Raw genomic sequence first — 20,645 nt, 5'->3', positions numbered from 1 at the left:
AGACAGAGAGGAAGATCTTCTATCCATTGATTCACTCCCCAAGTGGCCACAACAGCCAGAGCTGAGCCAATCCAAAGCCAGGAGCTTCTTCTGGGTCTCCCATGCAGGTGCAGGGTCTCAAGGCTTTGGGCTGTCCTCCACTGCTTTCCCAAGCCACAAGCAGGGAGCTGGATGGGAAGCAGGGCCGCCCAGATTAGAACCAGCACCTATATGGGCTCCTGACTCATGTTATGTGAGGACCTTAGCCACTAGGCTACCGCTCTTGGCTCAGAGTCCCACTCTTGTTTTCTCCCATAACCTGACTATTTCCCAAACTAGCGAAGCTCCTTTGATCAAAACACCACATCTGTGTGCCTCCCTGCCAGGAAATGCTCTGTAGATATATTGGTCTGAGGGCCCTGCACAATGGCTTGGTTAGCTAATCCTCCCCCTTTGAGCACCGGAATCCCATATGGACACTGATTCGTGTCCTGGCTTTTCCACTTCCCTTCCAGCTCCCTTCCAGCTCCCTTCCAGCTTGTGACCTGGGAAAGCAGTCGGGGACGTCCCAATGCCTTGGGAGCCTGCATCCATGTGGGAGACCTGGAAGAGCTCCTGGCTTTGAATTGGCTCAGCTCTGTCCATTGCAGGCACTTGGGGAGTGAACCAGTGGAAGATCTTTCTCTGTGTTCTTCTTTCTGTATACCTGCCTTTCCAATTAAAAAATATACATATGTATTTTTATTTTAGATATATGTATGTGTATATATATAGGTATGTATATAGAGAGAGAAGGGGTGGTCTGAGCAGCTGACCCCCAGCAGGTCGTGGCTAGCGGCATGGCCCACACACCAACTTACCTGTAAGAGGGCAGCACTACCAAAAACTAGGTCTGAAACCCGCGACTGGATGAGCAGAGGCCTGAGCCGCCCCTCTCCTTTCCCTCCGCAGACCTGCTCACCATGAAGGAGTACCACTGCCTGCTGCAGCTGCTCTGCCCGGATTTCCCGCTGGAGCTCACGCAGAAAGCAGCCAGGTACGTCCGCATGCGGGCTTCTTGGCCCCTCGGTGGCCCGCCCTCCGCACGCCTCAGAGAAACCGGGCATGGGCACAGAGGGGGAAATTAAAAAAAAAAAAAAACGAATAGGGAAGAAATGGATATATTTGAGAGCGGTCTATTTGGGACTTTCCCTCAGTCCTAGTACTTTGCGTGTTTTCAAAGGGAAGCTAGACGACCCTGGCGGTTCCCGTGGGGCGCCTCGGGGCCTGGAGAGGGAGTTGAAAGGTGGCGAGAGGCAGATGCCAAAAAAGAAACCCACACCCAAACAACCCGAAAAGCACAACAACCACACATGAACCCCGGAGGACATGCCGAGAAAAGAGGCGGCAAGACTTGGCTTGCAGTGGGAAGGTTGAGGGAGCCCCTGGCGGGGGGGAGGGGCTGCTGCGTGCGCGCGGAGAGGGTCTTCCAGAAGGGTCCCAAACAGGGCGTGGCAAGACTGGTGAGATGCCAGGGGGCTGTTTACCTCACTGCCATTCCCGTCTTTTGACCAACTGAGGTTGTTGGGCTATGCCTCAGTTTACTTTTATATGGTAATACAAAACATGAGCTAGGGTTGCAACTGAAGTCTAACAAAAGTTTTGTTTTCTGAAAAAAAAAAAAAAAAACGGATTTACTAAGCTATATTGCATGCATTTACTTTCATTGTTCCATTGAAATGTATTTACCTTAATTACCTTAATTCTTTTTTTTTCTTTTTTTATTTTTTTTTTATTAATTATTTTTTTTTAAAGATTTATTTATTTTATTACAAAGTCAGATATACACAGAGGAGAGACAGAGAGGAAGATCTTCCATCCGATGATTCACTCCCCAAGTGAGCCGCAACGGGCCGGTGCACGCCGATCCGAAGCCGGGAACCAGGAACCTCTTCCAGGTCTCCCACACGGGTGCAGGGTCCCAAATCCTTTGGGCCGTCCTCGACTGCTTTCCCAGGCCACAAGCAGGGAGCTGGATGGGAAGTGGAGCTGCCGAGATTAGAACCGGCGCCCATATGGGATCCCAGGGCGTTCAAGGCGAGGACTTTAGCCACTAGGCCACGGCACTGGGCCCCTTTTTATTAATTATTATGCATTATGTGACAGTTTCATAGGCTCTGGGAATCCCCCCACCCCTCCCCACGCCCCTCCCCCCTGGTGGATTCCTCCACCTTGATGCAGTATTACAGTTCAAATTCAATCAAGATTCTTTCCTTGCAAACATATACCAAGCATAGAGTCCAGCTACTTATTGTCCAGATGGGTTGAACAGCTTCTTGGGGAGACCATTTCTGGTCCAAAGTTAGAGCTGGTAGAATATCATCCCAGTCAATTAAGAGTCCCAATATAACATCAACAGCAATCTGCAACACTATGGAATTGACATGGTTTTGAATTACCTTAATTCTTATAAAAACTTCTGGGGGCTTCTGGGTCAGAGTTATAGCCTAGTAGTTAAGAAGCCTCAGGATGACATATCAGACTGCCCGGGTTTGACACCTGCCTCTGCTCCCGACCCTTCTTCCTGTTAGGGTGTACCCCGGGAAGGCAGTGGGCGTAGTTCAAGGATCGCTGCTACCAACCTGGGAAAACTTGGGGGTAACGTCTGGCCTCCTGGACGTGGCCCAGTCCCAGCCAATCCCTTAGCCAGTCCTCATGTGGGTAGGGTAGCAGTGGCTGGGGTGGCTGGGAACATTTGCCTTGTGCTCGCGCATGCTCAGTCTCCCTCTGAAATAAAAAAACACCATTGCTTGCCACTTTGCTGAGGAGGGAACGGAAGCTCCAAGAGATGAACTGTGTTGCCCAAAGTCACTGTGAGTGTAAGGGCAGAGGACGCATGGCTGTGGGGAGCGGGGGCCTGGGTCCAGGGACGGGGCTCACAGCTCCATCACTCTCCTGCCCCACAGAGCCTGTGCCATCATAACTGGCTGGGGGTTGGACCCACGGAAGCCACAGCTGCATCATGGGGAGATTCACTCCCCTGCAGACTTGCAGGCTGGCAAGTCCATTGCCACTGGTGGCAGACAGCCTCACCCCGAGGGGGGCTCTGCAGGTCGCAGCTCGCGAGCCCACTTTGCTGGTCATGTGAAGACCTGGATAGCGATGACACACCCAAAGGTGTGCGGGTTCTTCCCCTACACAGTGCAGTGGGTGTTTGTCTTTCCCAGTAACAGTTGACTGCTGGTAAAAGTTGTGTTATACATTTTAGCATTTTACCTTATCTCTAGTGCAAAGGAGATTGAGGATGTTTTGTTTTGTTTGTTTGGTTTTTTAGCCAGTAAAAAAAAAAAAAAATCCATAGACGATAGTCTTGTCATTTAAAAGCAGCCAAGAGAAGTTGCCATCAAGTTTGCTCCCTGGATGCAACCTCAAAATTTAGGGTGTGTGTGAGACTCAGCATTTTTTATTTTAAGATTTATTTATTTTATTGGAAAGGCGAATCTAAAGAGAGAAGGAGATACAGAGAAAAAGATCTGTCATCTGTTGGTTCATTCCCAAGCAGCCACAACGGCCAGAACTGAGCCATTTCAAAGCCAGAAACCAGGGGTCTCTTCCAGGTCCCCCATGCGGGTGCAAGATCCCAAAGCCTTGGGCCATCTTGTACTGCTTTCCCAGGCCACAAGCAGGGAGCTGGAAGGGAAATAGAGAAGCCAGGGCATGAAGCAGTGCCCATATGGGATCCTGGCATATGCAAGGCAAGGATTTAGCCACTAGGCTGTGGCACGGGACCCCAGACTCAGCATTCTTTTTTTTTATTATTATATTTACATAGTTGATTAGGGTGGGAAGTTAGGAGGGCTATGGGAATGTGGGTGAGACCATTGTTTCCACGTTTTCTTTTTTCTTCTCTGTGTATCTGGAGGAGGGGAGGCGGTAAGGGGAGAAGCCACACCCAGTCTCCCAACCACCTCAGTACTCAGGGATGGGGAACGGCCACTCGATGTCATCCCAGGTCCTCGACGTGGAGCATGCTTCAAGGATTCTGCTTAGCTGGTTTTGGGTGTTCTGAAATACTGTTGCTCTCACCACTCCAAGGATGAGGAAATCCTTCCAAGGTCCATTGACTGACACAATCCATCTTAGGAGACTGGAGTTAAGGAGCAGGTGTCCGGCTCTGCGGTCGGGATGCTGCTTAAGATGTCAGCGTCCCATGTCCAGGCTCCTGAGTCAGACCCAGCCCTGGCTACCAGCTGCAGCTTCCAGCCAGGGGCTTCCTGGGAGGCTGTGCATGACAGTTTAGGCTCCCGGGCCCCTGTCACTCACGTGGGAGACCTGGGTTAACTTCCTGGCTCAGGTACATTTAGGGAGTGAGCCAGCGGATTGAATCTTTGTCTCCCTCACTCTCAAATGTTTTTTAAAAGACTGTACATAAGAATTTTTTGAGATTCATTTATTATTTTTATTAGAAAGTCAGCTATACAGAGAGAAGAGACAGAGAGGAAGCTCTTCATCCGATGGTTCACTCCCCAAGTGGTCGCAAAGGCCATAGTTGAGCTGATCCAAGCCAGCAGCCTGGAGCTCTTCCGGGTCTCCCACATGCGTGCAGGTTCCCAAAGCCTTGGACCATCCTCAACTGCTTTCCTAGGCCACAGGCAGGGAGCTGGATGGAAAGTGAGCCTGCCAGGATATGAACCTGCAGCCATATGGAATCCTGGCGTGTGCAAGTTGAGGACTTTAGCTGCTAGGCTACCATGCCGGGCCCTTGAGAATTCTTAAGAAACAGGCAAACTCTGCGCCAAACCTGTTAGCAAAGTCCCTAGACATCCACCTGCAGAAATGTCCTACAGAGTGAAAGATGACGTGAACGAAGTGGAAAGGAAGAGTCCTTGTCTGGTCCTAACAGTAATCCAGAGGTTCTACGTTAGTTTTAAGGACAAGACCAGCATGTGTGTCCTCCATTCACCGATGTAGTCATCAGTGTTTCTTTAACAGTTTTTGTGATGTACAAGTCACAAAGCATACACTTCATCCATCCTAAAACATAAAGTCAAATGACTTTTAGTGTCTTCCCGGAGTTATGCATCCATTACTATGATTCTAGAACATTTTCATTATCCTGAAAAGAAATCTGCACCACTTAACACTTTTTCTTCAGTCTCCCAGGGCCCCCAGCCATAGGCAACCATTAATCTACTTTCTGTCACTATGGATGGGCCCATTGTGGCCATTTGGAACAAATGGCACCATCTGCTGTAGGATCCTTTGTGACTGCCTTGTTGAGCAGTGCGTTTCCAGGCTCCATCCCTGTCTCGGCTAGTCCCTGGCAGCAAGCACTCTTCCACACTCCAGGGGTACAGAGGTAAATGAGATACAGCCCCTGTCCCCCAAGGAAGCTGACAGTGGATTCAGAAGGCGATCTCTCTGGGAGCAGCCCTAGGCTACTGCCACCTTGTGGCGTGCCACCTAGGTTTCTTGTCATTCCACAATAGGCTACTGTCCTTGCCTGTTCCTGAAAGGCACAACCTGGTGTGAGCGTGAGGCAGCAGCTCCTGCTCTGCGTTTAGCCCCCACCATCTCCCTAGTCCTTTCCAGAGAGCGAGATGCAGGTAGGCACAGCCAGCTGCCTCCGCTGAGAACCGGGAACTTTCAGAGCCGAGGTCCAGGTGGCCATGAGCCGGAGACTGTGGAGCTGCGCACCTGTTAGCCACTCCTCACCTGAACACCGCTGCCCACGCCCACAGCAGCCTGAGAGAGTTATGGGCACACCATGTCAAACACCAAAGGACCTAGGCTTTTTTTCTTTAAGATTTCTTTATTCTTATTGGGAAGGAAGATCTACAAAGAGAAGGAGAAACAGAAAGAGAAGGTCTTCCATCCACTGGTTCACTCCCCAAGTGGCCACAACAACCAGAGCTGAGCCAATCCAAAGCCAGGAGCCAAGAGATTCTTCCGGGTCTCCCATGCAGGTGCAGGGTCTCAAGGCTTTGGGCCGTCCTCAACTGCTTTCCCAAGTCACAAGCAGGGAGCTGGATGGGAGATGGAGCTGCCAGCACACGAACCGGTGCCCATGTGGGATCCCAGTGCTTGAGCCAATTGAGCTATTGCAGCTGGGGCCTAGGCTTAATCCAGTGTGGTGGCTGCAGACTTCAAGATGAATTCTCAGTAAGGGGAACTTGGAATCCTTGGCATGAGAAGCACCCAGGCTTCCATGTCAACCCCATCTCCTTGGTGCCATTCTTGCCCACTCCTCTCCAGCTTGTGTGTGTGTGTGTGTGTGTGTGTGTGTGTGTGTGTGTGTCCCAGCAAGTGCCCACAGTTGTGGAAACTCCTGTCATTCCATCCTGAAGGTCACAGTCCCAGCTTGCTCACACACATGGCCCAGCAGCTGACCAGGATCACACACAGTTGCGGTGAAGCCTCCAGGACAGTTACATGTTCAGCAGAGAGCTGTCCTCCACCTCCTCTCCACAGGCCTTGCTTCCCACAAGGCCCCGAGGGCTGGGGCCAGGCTGCAGAAGAAGGCTCCACGGTCCCGGCTGGGGATGATGTGTGTGTAGAAGAATGTAACCCACAGGCAGCTGGAGGCCGAGCCCGTGCAGGGGCATGGCGGCTCCACACGTACCTGCCCACGGGCCCTGCACACATCACAGCCAGGCCCCCGGGGCAGCAGGTGTGAGCTGGAAGCGCCAGAGGAGGAAAAGCAGACCCCACGACAGCCCTGCCAGAGAGGCCCTGCACCTCACTCCTTCCTGCCACAGCAGGAGTAGTCATTTTTATTGCTGCTAAACCGTTACTGTAGCCTGCCTGCCTCTCTCTCTCCCTCTCTTTCCAACTGGGAGTGCTCCTGATGGTTAATGGTATCCAACTGGAACCAGACTTCTTGCGTTCAAATCCTGGTCCCACAACTTATTAGCTTGTACCTTCAGGAAATTAATTTTAGGGAGTCTCTCTTCATTTTGTAGAGTTGGAATAATAGTAGTTGTGATGATTAAAGGGGCATGAGTGCCTTGGGTTGGACATCTGGCCTAGCACCGAAGAAACGGCTTTGGATGCTCTCAGCATCTATGGGGCAGTCACGTCCCAGCTCCACTTCCTGCTCTCCTCCCCTGCCAGTACACACCCTGGGAGGTAACATGTGATGGCTCCTGCTGCCAGGCATGCGGGACCCTGGATTGAGTTCCCACCTCCTGGCTTTGGCCTGCCCCACCATTCCCTGGCTGGTTGTTGCAACCATCTGAGGAAGTAATCAGTGGGTGGAAGAGTGTGTGTGTGTGTCCTTCCTTTGCCTTTTAAACAAAATAACAAAAGATAAATGTAGATTTATTTTAAAGTTCTTAGAATTAAAATAAGGTTTTTCTTTTTTAAGATTTGTCTGTTTATATTAGAAAAGCAGGTTTACAGAGAGAAGAAGAGACAAAGATTTACTGTCCACTGGTTCACTCCCCAAGTGGTTACAGTAACCGGAGTTGAACCAGTCCGGAGCCAGGAGCTTCTTCTGGGTCTCCCACATGGGTGCAGGGTCCCAAGGCTTTGGGCCTTTCTCTTCTGCTTTCCCAGGCCACAGGCAGGGAACCGGAAAGGAAGCTGAGGAGCCAGAACATAAACCGGCATCCGATACGGGATCCCAGCACTTGCATGGTGAGGGTTAGCCTTTGAGCCATTGTGCAGGGCTCTAAAAGAAAGTTTTTAAGACTTGTTTATTTGAAAGGCAAAGCAGCAGAAAGAAGGGGGAGAGGAGGGAGAGAGATCTTCCATCTTCTAGAGCTCACTCCCCTAATGCCCTCATCAGTCAGGGCAGGGCCAAGCCTAGCTGAGGCTCCGACGCCAACCTGGTCACCCACAGGGATGGCAGGAGCCCAAGCACTTGGGCCAGCTTCTGGTGTCTCTCCAGGAGCATTGGCAAGGAGCTGGGTCAAAAACAGAGCCACAGGGACTCAGACCAGACTGTGACATGGCCTGCTGGAGTCATGAACAGTGCTTCAACATGCTGTGCCCCAGTGCCAACCGTGAGATAAATGAATTTTAATGCAGAAAAATATTTTTTTAAAGATTTATTCATTTTATTACAGCCAGATATACACAGAGGAGGAGAAACAGAGAGGAAGATCTTCCGTCCGATGATTCACTCCCCACGTGAGCCGCAACGGGCCAATGCATGCCGATCTGAAGCCAGGAACCTGGAACCTCTTCCGGGTCTCCCACGCGGGTGCAGTGTCCCAGTGCATTGGGCCGTCCTCAACTGCTTTCCCAGGCCACAAGCAGGGAGCTGGATGGGCAGTGGAGCAGCTGGGATTAGAACCGGTGTCCGTATAGGATCCCAGTGTGTTCAAGGCGAGGACTTTAGCCACTAGGCTACCACGCCGGGCCCAGAAAAATATTTTTTAAATCCATGCATGAAGTGAGCTTCAGAAAGTTCATGGAAAATGTGCATTATAAAAAACTACATAGGGCCTGGCACGGTAGCCTAATGGCTAAAGTCCTCGCCTTGAGTGTGTTGGAATCCCATATGGGCACTGGTTCGTATCCTGGCAGGTCCCTCTTCCCTTCCATCTCCCTTCCTGTGGCCTCAGAAAGCAGTCGAGGACGACCCAAAGCCTGGGACCTTGCACCTGCATGGAAGACCCGAAGTCCTGGCTTGGATCAGCTCAGCTTAGGCCATTACAGCTACCTGGGGAGTGAAGATCTTCCTGTCTCTCCTCCTCTCTGTATATCTGACTTTCCAATACAAAACAAACAAACAAACAAAGAAAAAAACAGGACCAGGCGCAGTGGCCTAGCAGCCAGGATCCTCTCCTTAAATGTGTCAAGATCCCATATGGGGGCCTGGCAGCATGGCCTAGTGGCTAAAGTCCTCGCCTTGAATGTGCCGGGATCCCATATGGGCACCGGTTCTAATCCTGGCAGCTCCACTTCCCATCCAGCTCCCTGCTTGTGGCCTGGGAAAGCAGTCAAGGACAGCCCAAAGCTTTGGGACCCTGCACTCGCATGGGAGACCTGGAGGAGGTTCCTGGCTCCTGGTTTCAGATTGGCACAGTGCCAGCCGTTGCAGCCACTTGGAGAGTGAATCAACAGATGGAAGATCTTCCTCTCTGTCTCTCGTCCTCTCTGTATATCTGAGTTTCCAATAAAAATAAATAAATCTTTTGTTAAGATTTTATTTATTTTTATTACAAAGTGCGTTCAAGGCGAGGACTTTAGCCTCCAGGCCACGCCGCCAGGCCCAAAATAAATAAATCTTAAAAAAAAAAAATACGGCCTGGTGTGGTAGCCTGCCTAGTGGCTCAAGTCCTCATCTTGCACATGTCGGGATCCCATATGGGTACCAGTTCGTATCCTGGTGGCCCCGTTTCCCATCCAGCTCCCTGCTTGTTGCCTGAGAAAGCAATCGATGATGGCCCAAAGCCTTTGGACGCTGCACCTGTGTGGGAGACCTGGAAGAAGCTCCTGGCTCCTGGCTTCGGATTGGTGCAGCTCTGGCCATTGTAACCACTTGGGGAATGAATCAGTGAATGCAAGATCTTTCTCTCTGTAGATCTGCCTTTCCATTAAAAATAAAGCTTTGATAAAGATAAATAATAAATACATCTTCAATAAAGGTAGCAGTTTATCCCTGGGGACCTCAAGTTCAGGGGCCTAGGGGCTGAGGGAGTAAAGTCTGCAGAGCTTTGCAGGCTGCACACTGGACTCGGGCCTCTGTGCGCCCAGCAGCTGCACTTGAGCCCAGCTGTGGGCGTGGGGAGGGTGGGTGATCTCAAGCTGTGCGCGGGGAGGCAGTAGCTGGCAGCCCCAACCCTGGCCCTCCTCGCGGCAGCTGCTTTGCTGGTGACGAACACCAGGAGAGGAACAGGGCCAAGGCACCAGCAGGAAGGTCCCGGGGTCCCTTGGGAGCACAAAACACGTCTGCTTACCAGTTGGCCTGAGAGCTGGGATTCAAGTCAGGGAGCTCTTTGCTGCTCGCACAAAGCCTCTGTCAACTTGCTTTTTCAACTGGTCAAGTTAGAAGGAGAAACAGAGAGGTCTTCCATCTGCTGGTACACACCCCCCAAATGGCCAGGAGCTTCACCTGCTCTCCCACATGGATACAGGCTCCCAAGGCTTTGGGCCGTCCTCCTTGTTGTCCCAGGCGCATCAGCAGGGAGCTGGATGGGAAGTGGAGCAGCCAGGATGGCACACCTTGACTTCCTGAGCCACAAGGCCAGCCTCTTGGCCAAGCACTCTCAGTAAAGGGACTCTGTGAGTTTACCTGACTGGATTAAGATGTGAGGACAGTCACCTCACCGTCACATGGGGCTACCAGAGTGGGCCTCTGGGAGAGCAGCAAGCCCTGTGGCTATGAGCAACACTGCACCAATGTCGGGGAGCAGAGAGGGACAGCCTTCTTTGGCACTGCAAAGTGGGGGGAGGGGTGCCTCCCACATGGGCCGGAAGGACAGCTGTCAGAAAGTGTCCCCCAAGCCTCCGCACCTGCCTCAGTGCTTCACTAAGGGTGACTCCACAGCGGCCCCCCACCCCCGGCTCTGCCCCAAAACAGCCTGTGGAGCTGCTCCCCTCCACGTCGTGGAGGGTGGCTCATCTGGCTGGCATGGCTGAGGGCTGCTTTCCGCCCAGATCAGCCTCTGCCTGCTTGGGCCCTGGCAGCACTGGCTTCCTCCACGCTCTATTTTTATTTGCTCTTTTGGGTGTTGCCAGCACCCAACTTGTTGATGGAAACGAATATTTTAGAGTGTTACATACCAAGGAAAAGGCGTCCTCGTGTCCATCACACAGGAGAGTTCTGGGAAAAGGGTCCGTCCCTTTACCGGTGAGGAAACTGGGGCTCAGAAAGGAAAGGTGACCTCAGCCAGCGAGGGGCGCAACTGGACACGGGACCGCGGTAACCCAGAGCTACCGGAAGATGGGGCAGCCCATCATGCCAAGCTTGGAAGCTGACCCTCATGGTTACAAGGCAGATGGCAGGAACAGAGAGTCAGGCGAGAAGCAGTCGCATCCTGGGCACTCCCCACCGACCAGCCCATCCCAGCTATGGAGAGTCAGAGAGAGAGAGAGAGAGAGAAAGAGAGAGAGAGAGAGAAAGAGAGAGAGAGAGAGAACACTAGTGAACAGCTAGCCCCCTTGAGATTAGCTCAGCCCCTGCCAAGCAGTCTTTTTTAATCCCAGTTGCCTGCCCTGAACTCCACCCTCCACGTGGTTCCGCTCAGAGCCAGCCTGAACCCGAATGCCTTCCTCCCTCTGTCCCTCCGTCCCTCCGTCCCTCCCCCATAACACGCACACCCAGCATCCTCACTCCCCAAGGCCCCGCCCGCCAGGGTCCCTCCCTGAGCCAGTGGAGGTGTGCACACACCCCGCTGGCAGCGGCTCCCTGCTGGCTCCACTTCAAAGCCAAGCTGGCCAGGCCCTTCCAGGTGTCAGAAGCAGCTGGCATGCTAGCCAAAGGCTTCCAGCAGGAAGGGATGTTGAGCCAACTGCCGCGCGGACTGGAAAACAGCCCACATGGGTGAACTCGCCTGCAAACGGATGCCCCCCTGGAACTGGTGCCACGTTTGAATTGGGAAAGAGCCCAGGGAGCACAGGGCCTGAGGACCTGCAGCCTGGGCTCACTGCCGTCACCAGAGGAAGGTACAAGTGGGCCTGTAGTGCCCTGCCTGCTTCTTCCCAAAGCCAGGTGCGGATGCTCAGAGCTGACCAGGTCAGCGTGCAGTTGGAGCCGGGCAGGGCAGCTTCTCAAGGCACTCTGAAGCACCTTTGCGTGCAGTCCTTCAGGACCATCTGTGGCCGCAGCCATCCAGCACAGGGCAACAGGAGGAGCTGCTCGTTCTGCCTATGGCATGCCAGGGCTGGGAGGAACCCCTCCAGTTTCTCCACCCTCTGCAGCAACAAGCAGCCCCTCCACAGATGATGAGCCTTGATTGCAGAGCTGGGTGGCCAGAAGACAAATCCTCAAGAACCAAGCTCTCCATCGCCCCCCAAGGCAGCCTTCCCAGATAACAGATCTAGCTGCCGTCTACTGCTGTGGCTTTCAGACTGCACACCACTCTGAGCCCCTTCTTCATGACCCTTCATTCCTCTTTAGTAGACATTGCAGTGGGGCCAGCACTGTGGTGTTGAGGGTTAAGCCACCAACTGCAGTGCCAGCACCCGCTATGGGTAATACTGTTTCGAGTCTGTGTCTGGGAAAGTAGTGGAAAACAGCCTAACCCTTGGTCCCCTTCATCCAAGTAGAAGACCTAGAATAAGCTCCTGGCTCCTGCCTCCTGGCTTTGGCCCTGCCCAGCCCCGGCCGTTGGAGCCATTTGGGGAGTGAACCAGTGGATGGTTGCTCTTTCTTTGTGTGTTAACCTGCCTTTCAACAAAATTTTATAAGTAAAGCTTTTGTAAAAATGGACTTTGTGGGCCTGGCACAATGGCTCAGTGACTAAATCTTTGCCCTGGATGCACCAGCATCACATAAGGGCCCTGCTTCCCATCCAGCTCCCAACCTGTGGCCTGGGAAAACAGTCGAAGACAGCCCAAAGCCTTGGGACCCTGCACCCACATGGGAGACCCAGAGGAAGTTCCAGGCTCCTGGCTTCAGATCAGAGCAGCACCAGCCGTTGTGGTCAATTGGGGAATGAATCATCGGACAGAAGGTCTTTCTCTCTGTCTCTCCTCCTGTGTGTATACCTGACTTTGCAATAAAAATAAATCTTTTTTTAAAAATGGACTTTGCAGAGCTGAACATGATGTCCAAGTGTCACCTGGCCAGGAGTAGGGGGACAACAGGACTATAGCCTGTCAATGATTGTTCATGTGTGCCTGCTATGTCAGCACCGTGCAGGACCCTGGAGTCACACCGCAAGCAGAGACAGCGGGGTCAGCCAGTGAAGCTTACACTTGCCAGGCAAAGCCGGACACGAACAGTGCCAGCAGGTTGCACAACAGCAGGTTGTGCCAACTGCAGGAGCCAGGACCAGCCTCACTGCTGACTGGGAGAGGGAAGGCCCTTTTCTCTTCTGCTTGCCCCAGAGCAGCTGAGCAGGCTGGAGCCTGAGAATGTCGGTGTCGGATAGCTAAGGAGAGGCCACGGTGTCCGGGGGAGGGGGGGTCTGGAAGGAGCCGGCCTGGCTGGAATACAGTGAGGGAGGCTGTAGTGTCCGAATGGAGCAGGCTGTTGAGCTCCAGTGAAAATGCGGACTCTGGAGGCGATACTGAGCTAGTGGTTGTGATGCCGTGTTCCCCGTCGGAGCACCTGGGTCTGACTCCTGGTGTAACCTCCCAGTCCCATCTTCCTGTCAGGGCAGCAGGTCATGGCTCAGGTGGGTGGGACCTGGGTTGAGGACCTGGTTCCCAGCTTTGGCCACAACCCCAGCTGTGGAGAGCATGTGGGGGTGAACCAGCAGGTAGAATATGACTCTGCCTCCAGTCTCAGAAAAAAAGAGGGGGTTGAGGAGTTTGCAGATCGCCTTCCAGGACGACCCTTAGCCCGCGTGCTGCAGGTGCCTTGCCCGTCGCCCCTGGGACTCCAGCCCAGGTGGAGCAGGTGCTGACGCCCAGGTTAAGTGCCACCCCGACAGCACGCCCTGGGCCCTGGGGCAGCATGCTTCTTGCAGAGTTGGTGGTGCTGGCTGGGAACTGTAGGGTGTTTTCATCGCGACGTAAAGGAATGAGAACTAAACAAGGTTATAGGAGAACCAGGAGGTCCCTTCAGCAACGTCTCCCAAGCCTGTGCTGCCCCCAGCCACTGGGGGGGGGGGTGGTCTCCATCAGGGCCGCACCCCCCCTGCTGAGCTTGGGAAGCGGAAACCCGCAGGAGCCCTTGCCCCTCTCGCTCGCCATCCAACTGTCAGAAGCGGGACATTGTGTCTTCTCTCATCCTTTTTGCCTGCTCGGATTTTCCTCAGATTGTAAGAAATGGGGGTAACAGTAGCCCATGAACCTGGTGTCACCAGCCACTGAACCTGGTGTCACCGGCCACTGGCGGAGCGACCAGGGCGCCCTCCTGCGGCCACCGGCAGCATTGCTTCTGCTCATCCTCTGGCCTTGGTCTTTCTACCTGGGATTTTTTTTTTTAAATGAAAGAGTGATAGAAGAGGAGATGGAGAGAGTCCTTCCATATGCTGGTTCACTCACCAGATGGCTGCAGGAACCAGGGCTGGGCTAGGCCAAAGGCAGGAGCACCAGTCAGGTCCCTCATGTGGGTGGCAGGGGCCCAAGCACTAGACATCCTCTGCCACTTTCCATCTGCATTGGCAGGGAGCTAGGTGGAAAAGTGGAGCAGTCAGGACACGAACCAGCACCCTTATGGGATGCAGACAGTGGCTTTATCTGCTGTGCCACAATGCTATTCACTGTGTCTTCATTTTTTTTTCTTAAATTTATTTTTGTTACAAAGTCAGATATATAGAGAGGAGGAGAGGTAGAGAGGAAGATCTTCCGTCCAATGATTCACTCCCCAAGTGAGCACAACAACCGGTGCTGTGCCAATTCAAAGCCGGGAACCTGGAACCTCCTTCAGGTCTTCCACACAGGTGCAGGATCCCAAAGCATTGGGCCATCCTCGACTGCTTTCCCAGGCCACAAGCAGGGAGCTGGATGGGAAGTGGAGCTGCCGGGATTAGAACCGGCACCCACATGGGATCCCGGCGCGTGCAAGGTGAGGACTTTAGCTGCTAGGCCATGCCGCCAGGTCCTGTGTCTTCATTTTAAAAGAGGCAGTGTGAGCTAATGGAAAGTATGCAGCCAATGCAGCAGGCAGGCATGCCAGCTGTATGTGTGTGTGCCATGGGCAAGCTGACACGTGAGCTATAAAGTGGAAGCGAGAACAAGATGACCTCCCAGGATTGTGTGGAATAAAACCTGATACAGCACCTGCTTCCTTCTGGGAGGGCACTCAGCGAATGGCAACTGTTTCTGTTGGGACCAACTCTGTCTCCAGGAGACGCAGCCCACAGGCTTGCCCCCACCCAGGGCCAGGGTCAGCAAGGCCACTGCATTCTCTCTACAGCCCCTTCCCAGAAGCGAGCAGCGCCTGCTCTCTCTGGCACGCATGCAGCTGCCCACATGGGAACCCCCTAACCTAGGGAGGGGGAGACTCAAAGACACACACGAGCAGATGGGCCTGCAGCATTTACTAAGCCCCAGTGCCACCTGCCAAGGCCCCAGCAGCCTCCTGGCGGGGCTGCCTGCCCTTGGGCTCAGCTGCTTCCAAGCCGGACTGCAGGATTCCCGTTGAGGTTCCTGGGAAGTCCTGGGTGCAGCCCCAGTGCCCCTTGTCCTCACTGCCTCCTACCAGCGGCTGGTGCCCCCAAGACCACACCTCAGGTCTGCCCTGGACACAGCGACCGTGGAAGAGGCCCCTCCCAGGTGTCCAGCTGCCCAAGGTGGGGATGGAGGCAGAAGAGATCAGGGTGACATTGACTCTCTCCCATTCCCAATCCTAGGATTGTGCTCTTGGACGACGCCATGGACTGCCTGATGTCCTTTTCAGATTTCCTCTTTGCCTTCCAGATCCAGTTTTACTACTCAGGTGAGCATGTCACCAGTTTCCTCCCCCAACCCCCACGCGGCCCCTCTCCAGGGCTGTGTCCCTCTGTCCCGCTGTCCGGCCTCTCCACCCATGCGCCTGGCACACACACTCCTTTCTCGCCCACCGCCCTGTGGGCACTCAGGGGACTGGCTGTGCCGAGCCCACTTCCTCGGCCTCCCAGAGCCCTGGGGACATGCTGGCCTGGGTTTCATTTCCTCTTCCGGAATCAGGTGGAATAGAAATAAGCGGATACCTGCAGGCACATCCCAGCTCACACATGGACGCCATTGAGTGAACGCTACACTTAGAAATGGCTGTCTATGTCCATGAACAAGTTTGCTTCACATAGACCTTTCCAGTAAATAGCAAGCCATCCCGGGAGCCCAGAGCCAGCCGTCCCCACCAGCCCCAGCCTCCAGAGCTACCACGATCTGTGGACTCAGTAGCCGCCCAGGGGGACTAGAGCTGGGCTCTTGGTGCCTCCTCTTGGTGGCAACGCCAGAAGTGATCTTACTTCTCACTTCCCCAAAGCCATTGCCCCCTAGGGAGGGCCCAGCAAGCCCACAGCCCTTTGTGAGCAATATTAACCTGCCCAGCATGTGGTGGCCGCAGAGGCCACGGCTGTGAGTCCTGCGAGCTACCAACCATGGTTCAACGACAGGGCTTTATTTCCTAAACTGGTGGCTCTTCGCTGCTGTTCCCACACCTGGGCTGGTGGTCACAAGACAGGTGGCCTGTCTCTGTACCAGGAGCCAGATTCAGCAGCCCCTCACTGTGTCAGGGCTACAGGGGCTGGGGAAGCATGCCAGGTGGCCTGTCACCCCAGACAGGGATGGCTGAACCACTCCTGAGGACCACGCCTCAGGAGCAAGGCAGGCAACACCAGAGCCAGTGTGGAGCCGAGCCATGGAACAGAGGGGGCGGGCAGGTTCAAATCCCGGCTCTGCTTCTGCCCACAGCCTCCTGCACACGTGCGGCCTGGGAGGCAGCAGGAGCTGGTGCAAGGACTTGAATCTGCCACCCACATGAGAGTCCCAGGCTCCTGGTCCAGCCCCAGCTTTCACAAGCAGTTGGGAATGAATCAGGGGGCAGGGGGCACTCTCTCCCTGGCTGGCTTTTGAATGAATTTAAAATCTTTAAAGTAAAGGAGAGGGGAGGGAGAACACGGGGATGGGAAGAAATGAGCCCCACCCACTGTCTGACCTGGTCCCTCCCCTCCCCCACCCCCATGACACCAGAGTTCCTGGAGAACGTGGCAGCCATCTATCAGGACCTGCTGTCAGGCAAGAACCCCAACACAGTGATTGTGCCAACATCGTCCAGCGGGCAGCACCGCCAGCGGCCGGCCTTGGGCGAGGCCAGCATGCTGGAGGGAGTAGAGGCATCACTGTTCTACCAGTGCCTGGAAAATCTGTGTGACCGGCACAAATACAGGTAAGAAAGCAGGCACTCCCGGGACCACCCCAGCCCCCGGGAACACACAGGCAGGGAGCCCGAAAAGGTCCCCAGCGAGAGGCCATGGCTGGTCCCCAGATTCTAGAGCCCTGGATACTCCTAGGCGAGCTGGAGCTGTGCCCTGGGCTGCTTGTTGGCTGCCAGCTTCCCAGGCAGCCCCCGGAGGAAGGGCTGCTCTCAGGGTTAGTGGTGAGTCCTGGCTGCACTGCTTCCAATACTGCTCCCTGCTAATGCACCTGGGAAGGAAGCAGAGGATGGCCCAGGTGCTTACACCCCTACACCCACGTGGGAGACCTGGATGGAGTTTCAAGCTCCTGGCCTCGGCATGGACCAGCCTGGCTGCTTCAGCTATTGGGGAGTGACCCAGCGCCTGGAAGCTCTCTCTCCATCCCTCTGCCTGTCACTTATATAAATGCTTTGAAATTGTCTTAAAGGGAAAATTGGGCAGGCTGTGTGGCACGGCATCCCCTCAGGGACAGGCCAACCGGCTTTAGCCATCTGCTGTGGCCACTGTCCCACCGCACTCGAAGTGGCCAGCCTCAGCCTGTCTGACCCGCACCTCGGTGTTCCCCTTCAGCTGCCCACCCCCAGCTCTCGTCAAAGAAGTCCTTAGCAACGTGCAGCGGCTGACCTTCTATGGGTTCCTCGTGGCCCTCTCAAAGCATCATGGGATCAACCAAGCCCTAGGTAAGCTGGAGCCCGTCCCTCCCACCCAGGTAGCAGCTGATGTGCTGTGCCCCAGCCCGAACCCCTGGGGCCTCCTCTGCCGGCCGGCGGCCTGCCGGGCTCTGCCTGGACACGAAGCAGCAGAGGCGCGCCCGGCCCTCATGGTGGCCTCCCCAGTTCTGTGGGAGCGGCCTGCCTGGTGGCTCTGTAGATTACATATCAAAGAGCCCCGCATCCCATTTATAACCGGGGGCCAAGGTGAGTCTGCAGAGGCCTTGCTTCCCAGCTGCTGAAAGCACTAACCTAAGAAAGCAGGAACCAGCTGGCCCAGTTTCCCAGTTGCGCTGTCTGGTCTCCCGCCCCACTGGTCAGCCTCGATGCACTCTCCCGCCTCCTCCATCCGGGCCACCTTGGGGTTCCTGCCTGCACAGGTCTAGGAACCCCTCCACCGAGTGAGGTTGGTAACCAAGATCACCAGCCAGCCTTGGCATCAGAGGTCCAGGGGGAAGTGAGAGGGGTGCTCTGCTCCCCTACTCCCAGGAAACCGAGCCCCGCCCCTCCTGTCTCCCTCTTACAGCTGCCGGGGTGGGGGAAGGGGAGGAAGACTGACTAGCAACTTGTCAGCCTGCACCAACCTCCCTCACTTCCGCCCAGCCCAGCAAGTGCCTTCTGAAGATTCTCACCGCACAGCCCGTCCTAGGCACGCGTGCTGCCTGCACGTGGGAGCCTGAGCTGCACCCGTGTTCTCTGCCTGCACCTGCAGCTCTGGCCCTGTGACGGGAATCTGACCACACCCTAGTGGAAGGAAGCTACTGGTGGAAAGGGGTAGCCTCACTCCCTTAGCTCCCAACGCACCCAGGAAAAAGGGAGAGTTCCACAGAATCTAGTCTGCAAGCCACTAATACAGCGAAAGGGGCCAGGAGGCATCCCTGGAGACTTGGGGGGAGGTCGGAGAGGGGAAGAGAGCCAAGGGTAAAGAAAGATGGGGTGTCTAGAGTCCAGGGTTGCTGAACCCTCCCCTCCCTGGGTGCCCCTGAGGCCCTCGCCCCACTCCGCTGTTGGCTGCCCCAGGAACCTTTTCCAGCATTGAGAGAACCGCTGTGCTGAGGAAACCCCAGCTCTGAAGCTGGCTTGGCGTTCGAAGCTCAGAGAATGGGCCAGGGCCTGCCTGGCCTCCTGTGGCCAGATCAGGCCACCCACTCATACAAGAGCATACTTCACTGGGTCACCGCTGGCCATGCCCAGGTCCTTTCCAACCCAATATCTGGGGCCTCAGGAGGGCAGCAGCAGCTCACAGTCCAGCAAGGCCTCTGGAAGGAGGTGGCCATTTGCTTGGGAATCACCTACCCAGTCTCCAGGCACACACAGAACTTCGTGCTGTGACCATTCTGACCCCTAGAGCAACCTTCCCCAGCGTCAGCAGACATGGAGACCCCTGCTGCTTGGGAGGAAGGTCCCAGGACTGAGTTCCGCACCCCACAATTATTTCCCAGGAGCTTTGCCTGACAAAGGGGACCTGATGCACGACCCTGCCATGGACGAGGAACTGGAGCGGCTGTAAGTGGCGAGATGCTGCCCCCTTGTGGGCATAAGGTCACCCCGCACGGGCCCATAGAACCCTGGACTGGTCAGGGAAGGGTTTGGGGATCCAGAGGCCAAGGCCTGGGGTTCATCCAAGTGCAGGAGTGAGCGTGGAGGCCCTGGTCTCTGCCCTCTGGGCTCTTCCCCTTTCAGGCTGGTCCAGGTCCCAGGCCTGGTCAACTCGGTCACTGCCACGCCTGAGGCCAGCAACCTGCCTTCCCGGACCCCTCCCCGGGTTGGCTCCCCCTGGAGACCCCTCCACCACATCCGCAAAGTGGACGGTGAGAGCGATGGCTCCACTGAAGAGACAGATGAGTCTGAGACTTAGGAGTCCAAAAGGTCCTGTGTGCACCTGTTCCCTTGCTCCAACCACCCTAGTATTGCCACACACCTGCTTTGCCCACACCTTGCTGTCCTCTGCTGGTGAAAAGACTAACAGCCTAGCCTAGAGACCCGCTGGCGTCAGCCCTGCCCACCCCTAGGGCGCCAGCCCTTGGACTTCAGTCCAGCCCCAAGCTGGCAGGCTTTGCTGAGGCCACATGACCACTGGCTGGGACCTCTTGTGGGCAGTCATCCAATCCTCCTGAACCAGAGCAGACCCTGCCAGCCTCTGCTGCCCTCTAGTCGGGCTCACTTCACAGCTGCCCTATTAGGCAAAATAGAACAGCATTGTGGGGACCCTGCACTGATAAGGGAGCTCGTAGGTCGGCATCAGCGGGGCACAACTGCTGCCACAGCCACAGCAGGAAGAAGGGTGGTCAGGGGACGGTGCCACAGTTCCACTCCCCAAACCTGCTTTAGTCTCCGCTGTGTCTAACAGTCTCCGCTGTGTCAAACTTGTGAAATGAATAAAGCCCCTTTGTGTGTGTTCCATGGTGAGTCTGAAGCCACAGGCCCAGGGTGAGAAGGGCCGGGCACTGGACTGGACTTGTCAAGCTGGAGGACCTCGAGTGCTGCTGGGGACCTTGGGGCCTCAGCCACAATAGTCTGTCAAGGGGCTGTTCCTTCCCGGCTGTAAGGGGCCTTGGGGAACTGGCTTAGAAGGTTCCAGGCCTGAAACTCAGTCTGGCAGTCTTCTAGCCAGGGCTCTACTAAAAACATCAGCCAAGCACCTGCTAGGGTGGGGGCAGCCAGCCTGGCCCAGCCCAGGCCTGGGGTGTATGGGATTACAGCCAACACGGAAAGGAAGGAGCAACAGCATCATCTTCCTCAGAACCAAGGGGAGAGGGGATGTGCCCTCACAAAGCTAGACCCACCCCAGGGCTGCCTCCCAGCACCAGGGTCACCACTACCTGATGCATGTTCCTGGGCTTGCCCCTGCCCAGACAACACTGGACTGCTGCAGGCACCGCTCCCAGAACACTGTGGGTAGGCTACAGCCACACTGTATGTAGCCCAAGTGCTAAGAACCAGCGCGGAGCTGGCCATGCACCAGCTGACCGCGCATGCTCCACCTGACTCCACCATCTCAGGCCAGGCCAGC

At 55.2% G+C, this 20,645-nt stretch overlaps 1 protein-coding gene across 1 annotated transcript in view; it reads left to right on the top strand.

The window, feature by feature from the left end:
• The window catches only part of CSTPP1 (centriolar satellite-associated tubulin polyglutamylase complex regulator 1), a 204,622-nt gene extending 184,755 nt beyond the window's left edge, over positions 1–19,867 (top strand). The window contains exons 4-9 of the mRNA XM_004585348.4: positions 931–1,015; positions 15,375–15,460; positions 16,699–16,894; positions 17,493–17,602; positions 19,075–19,138; positions 19,316–19,867. Of these exons, the coding sequence (XP_004585405.1) occupies positions 931–1,015; positions 15,375–15,460; positions 16,699–16,894; positions 17,493–17,602; positions 19,075–19,138; positions 19,316–19,490 (716 nt within the window). The 3' untranslated portion in view covers positions 19,491–19,867. The remainder of the gene's footprint in view (positions 1–930; positions 1,016–15,374; positions 15,461–16,698; positions 16,895–17,492; positions 17,603–19,074; positions 19,139–19,315) is intronic.
• Positions 19,868–20,645: the final 778 nt, after the last annotated feature.

This window comes from Ochotona princeps, chromosome 4 (genome assembly GCF_030435755.1).
Source record: "Ochotona princeps isolate mOchPri1 chromosome 4, mOchPri1.hap1, whole genome shotgun sequence".
In the NCBI taxonomy this organism is placed as follows: Eukaryota; Metazoa; Chordata; class Mammalia; order Lagomorpha; family Ochotonidae; genus Ochotona; species Ochotona princeps.
The sequence above is the reverse complement of the archived record's forward strand: the minus strand, read 5'-3'. Positions and strand labels throughout refer to the sequence as shown.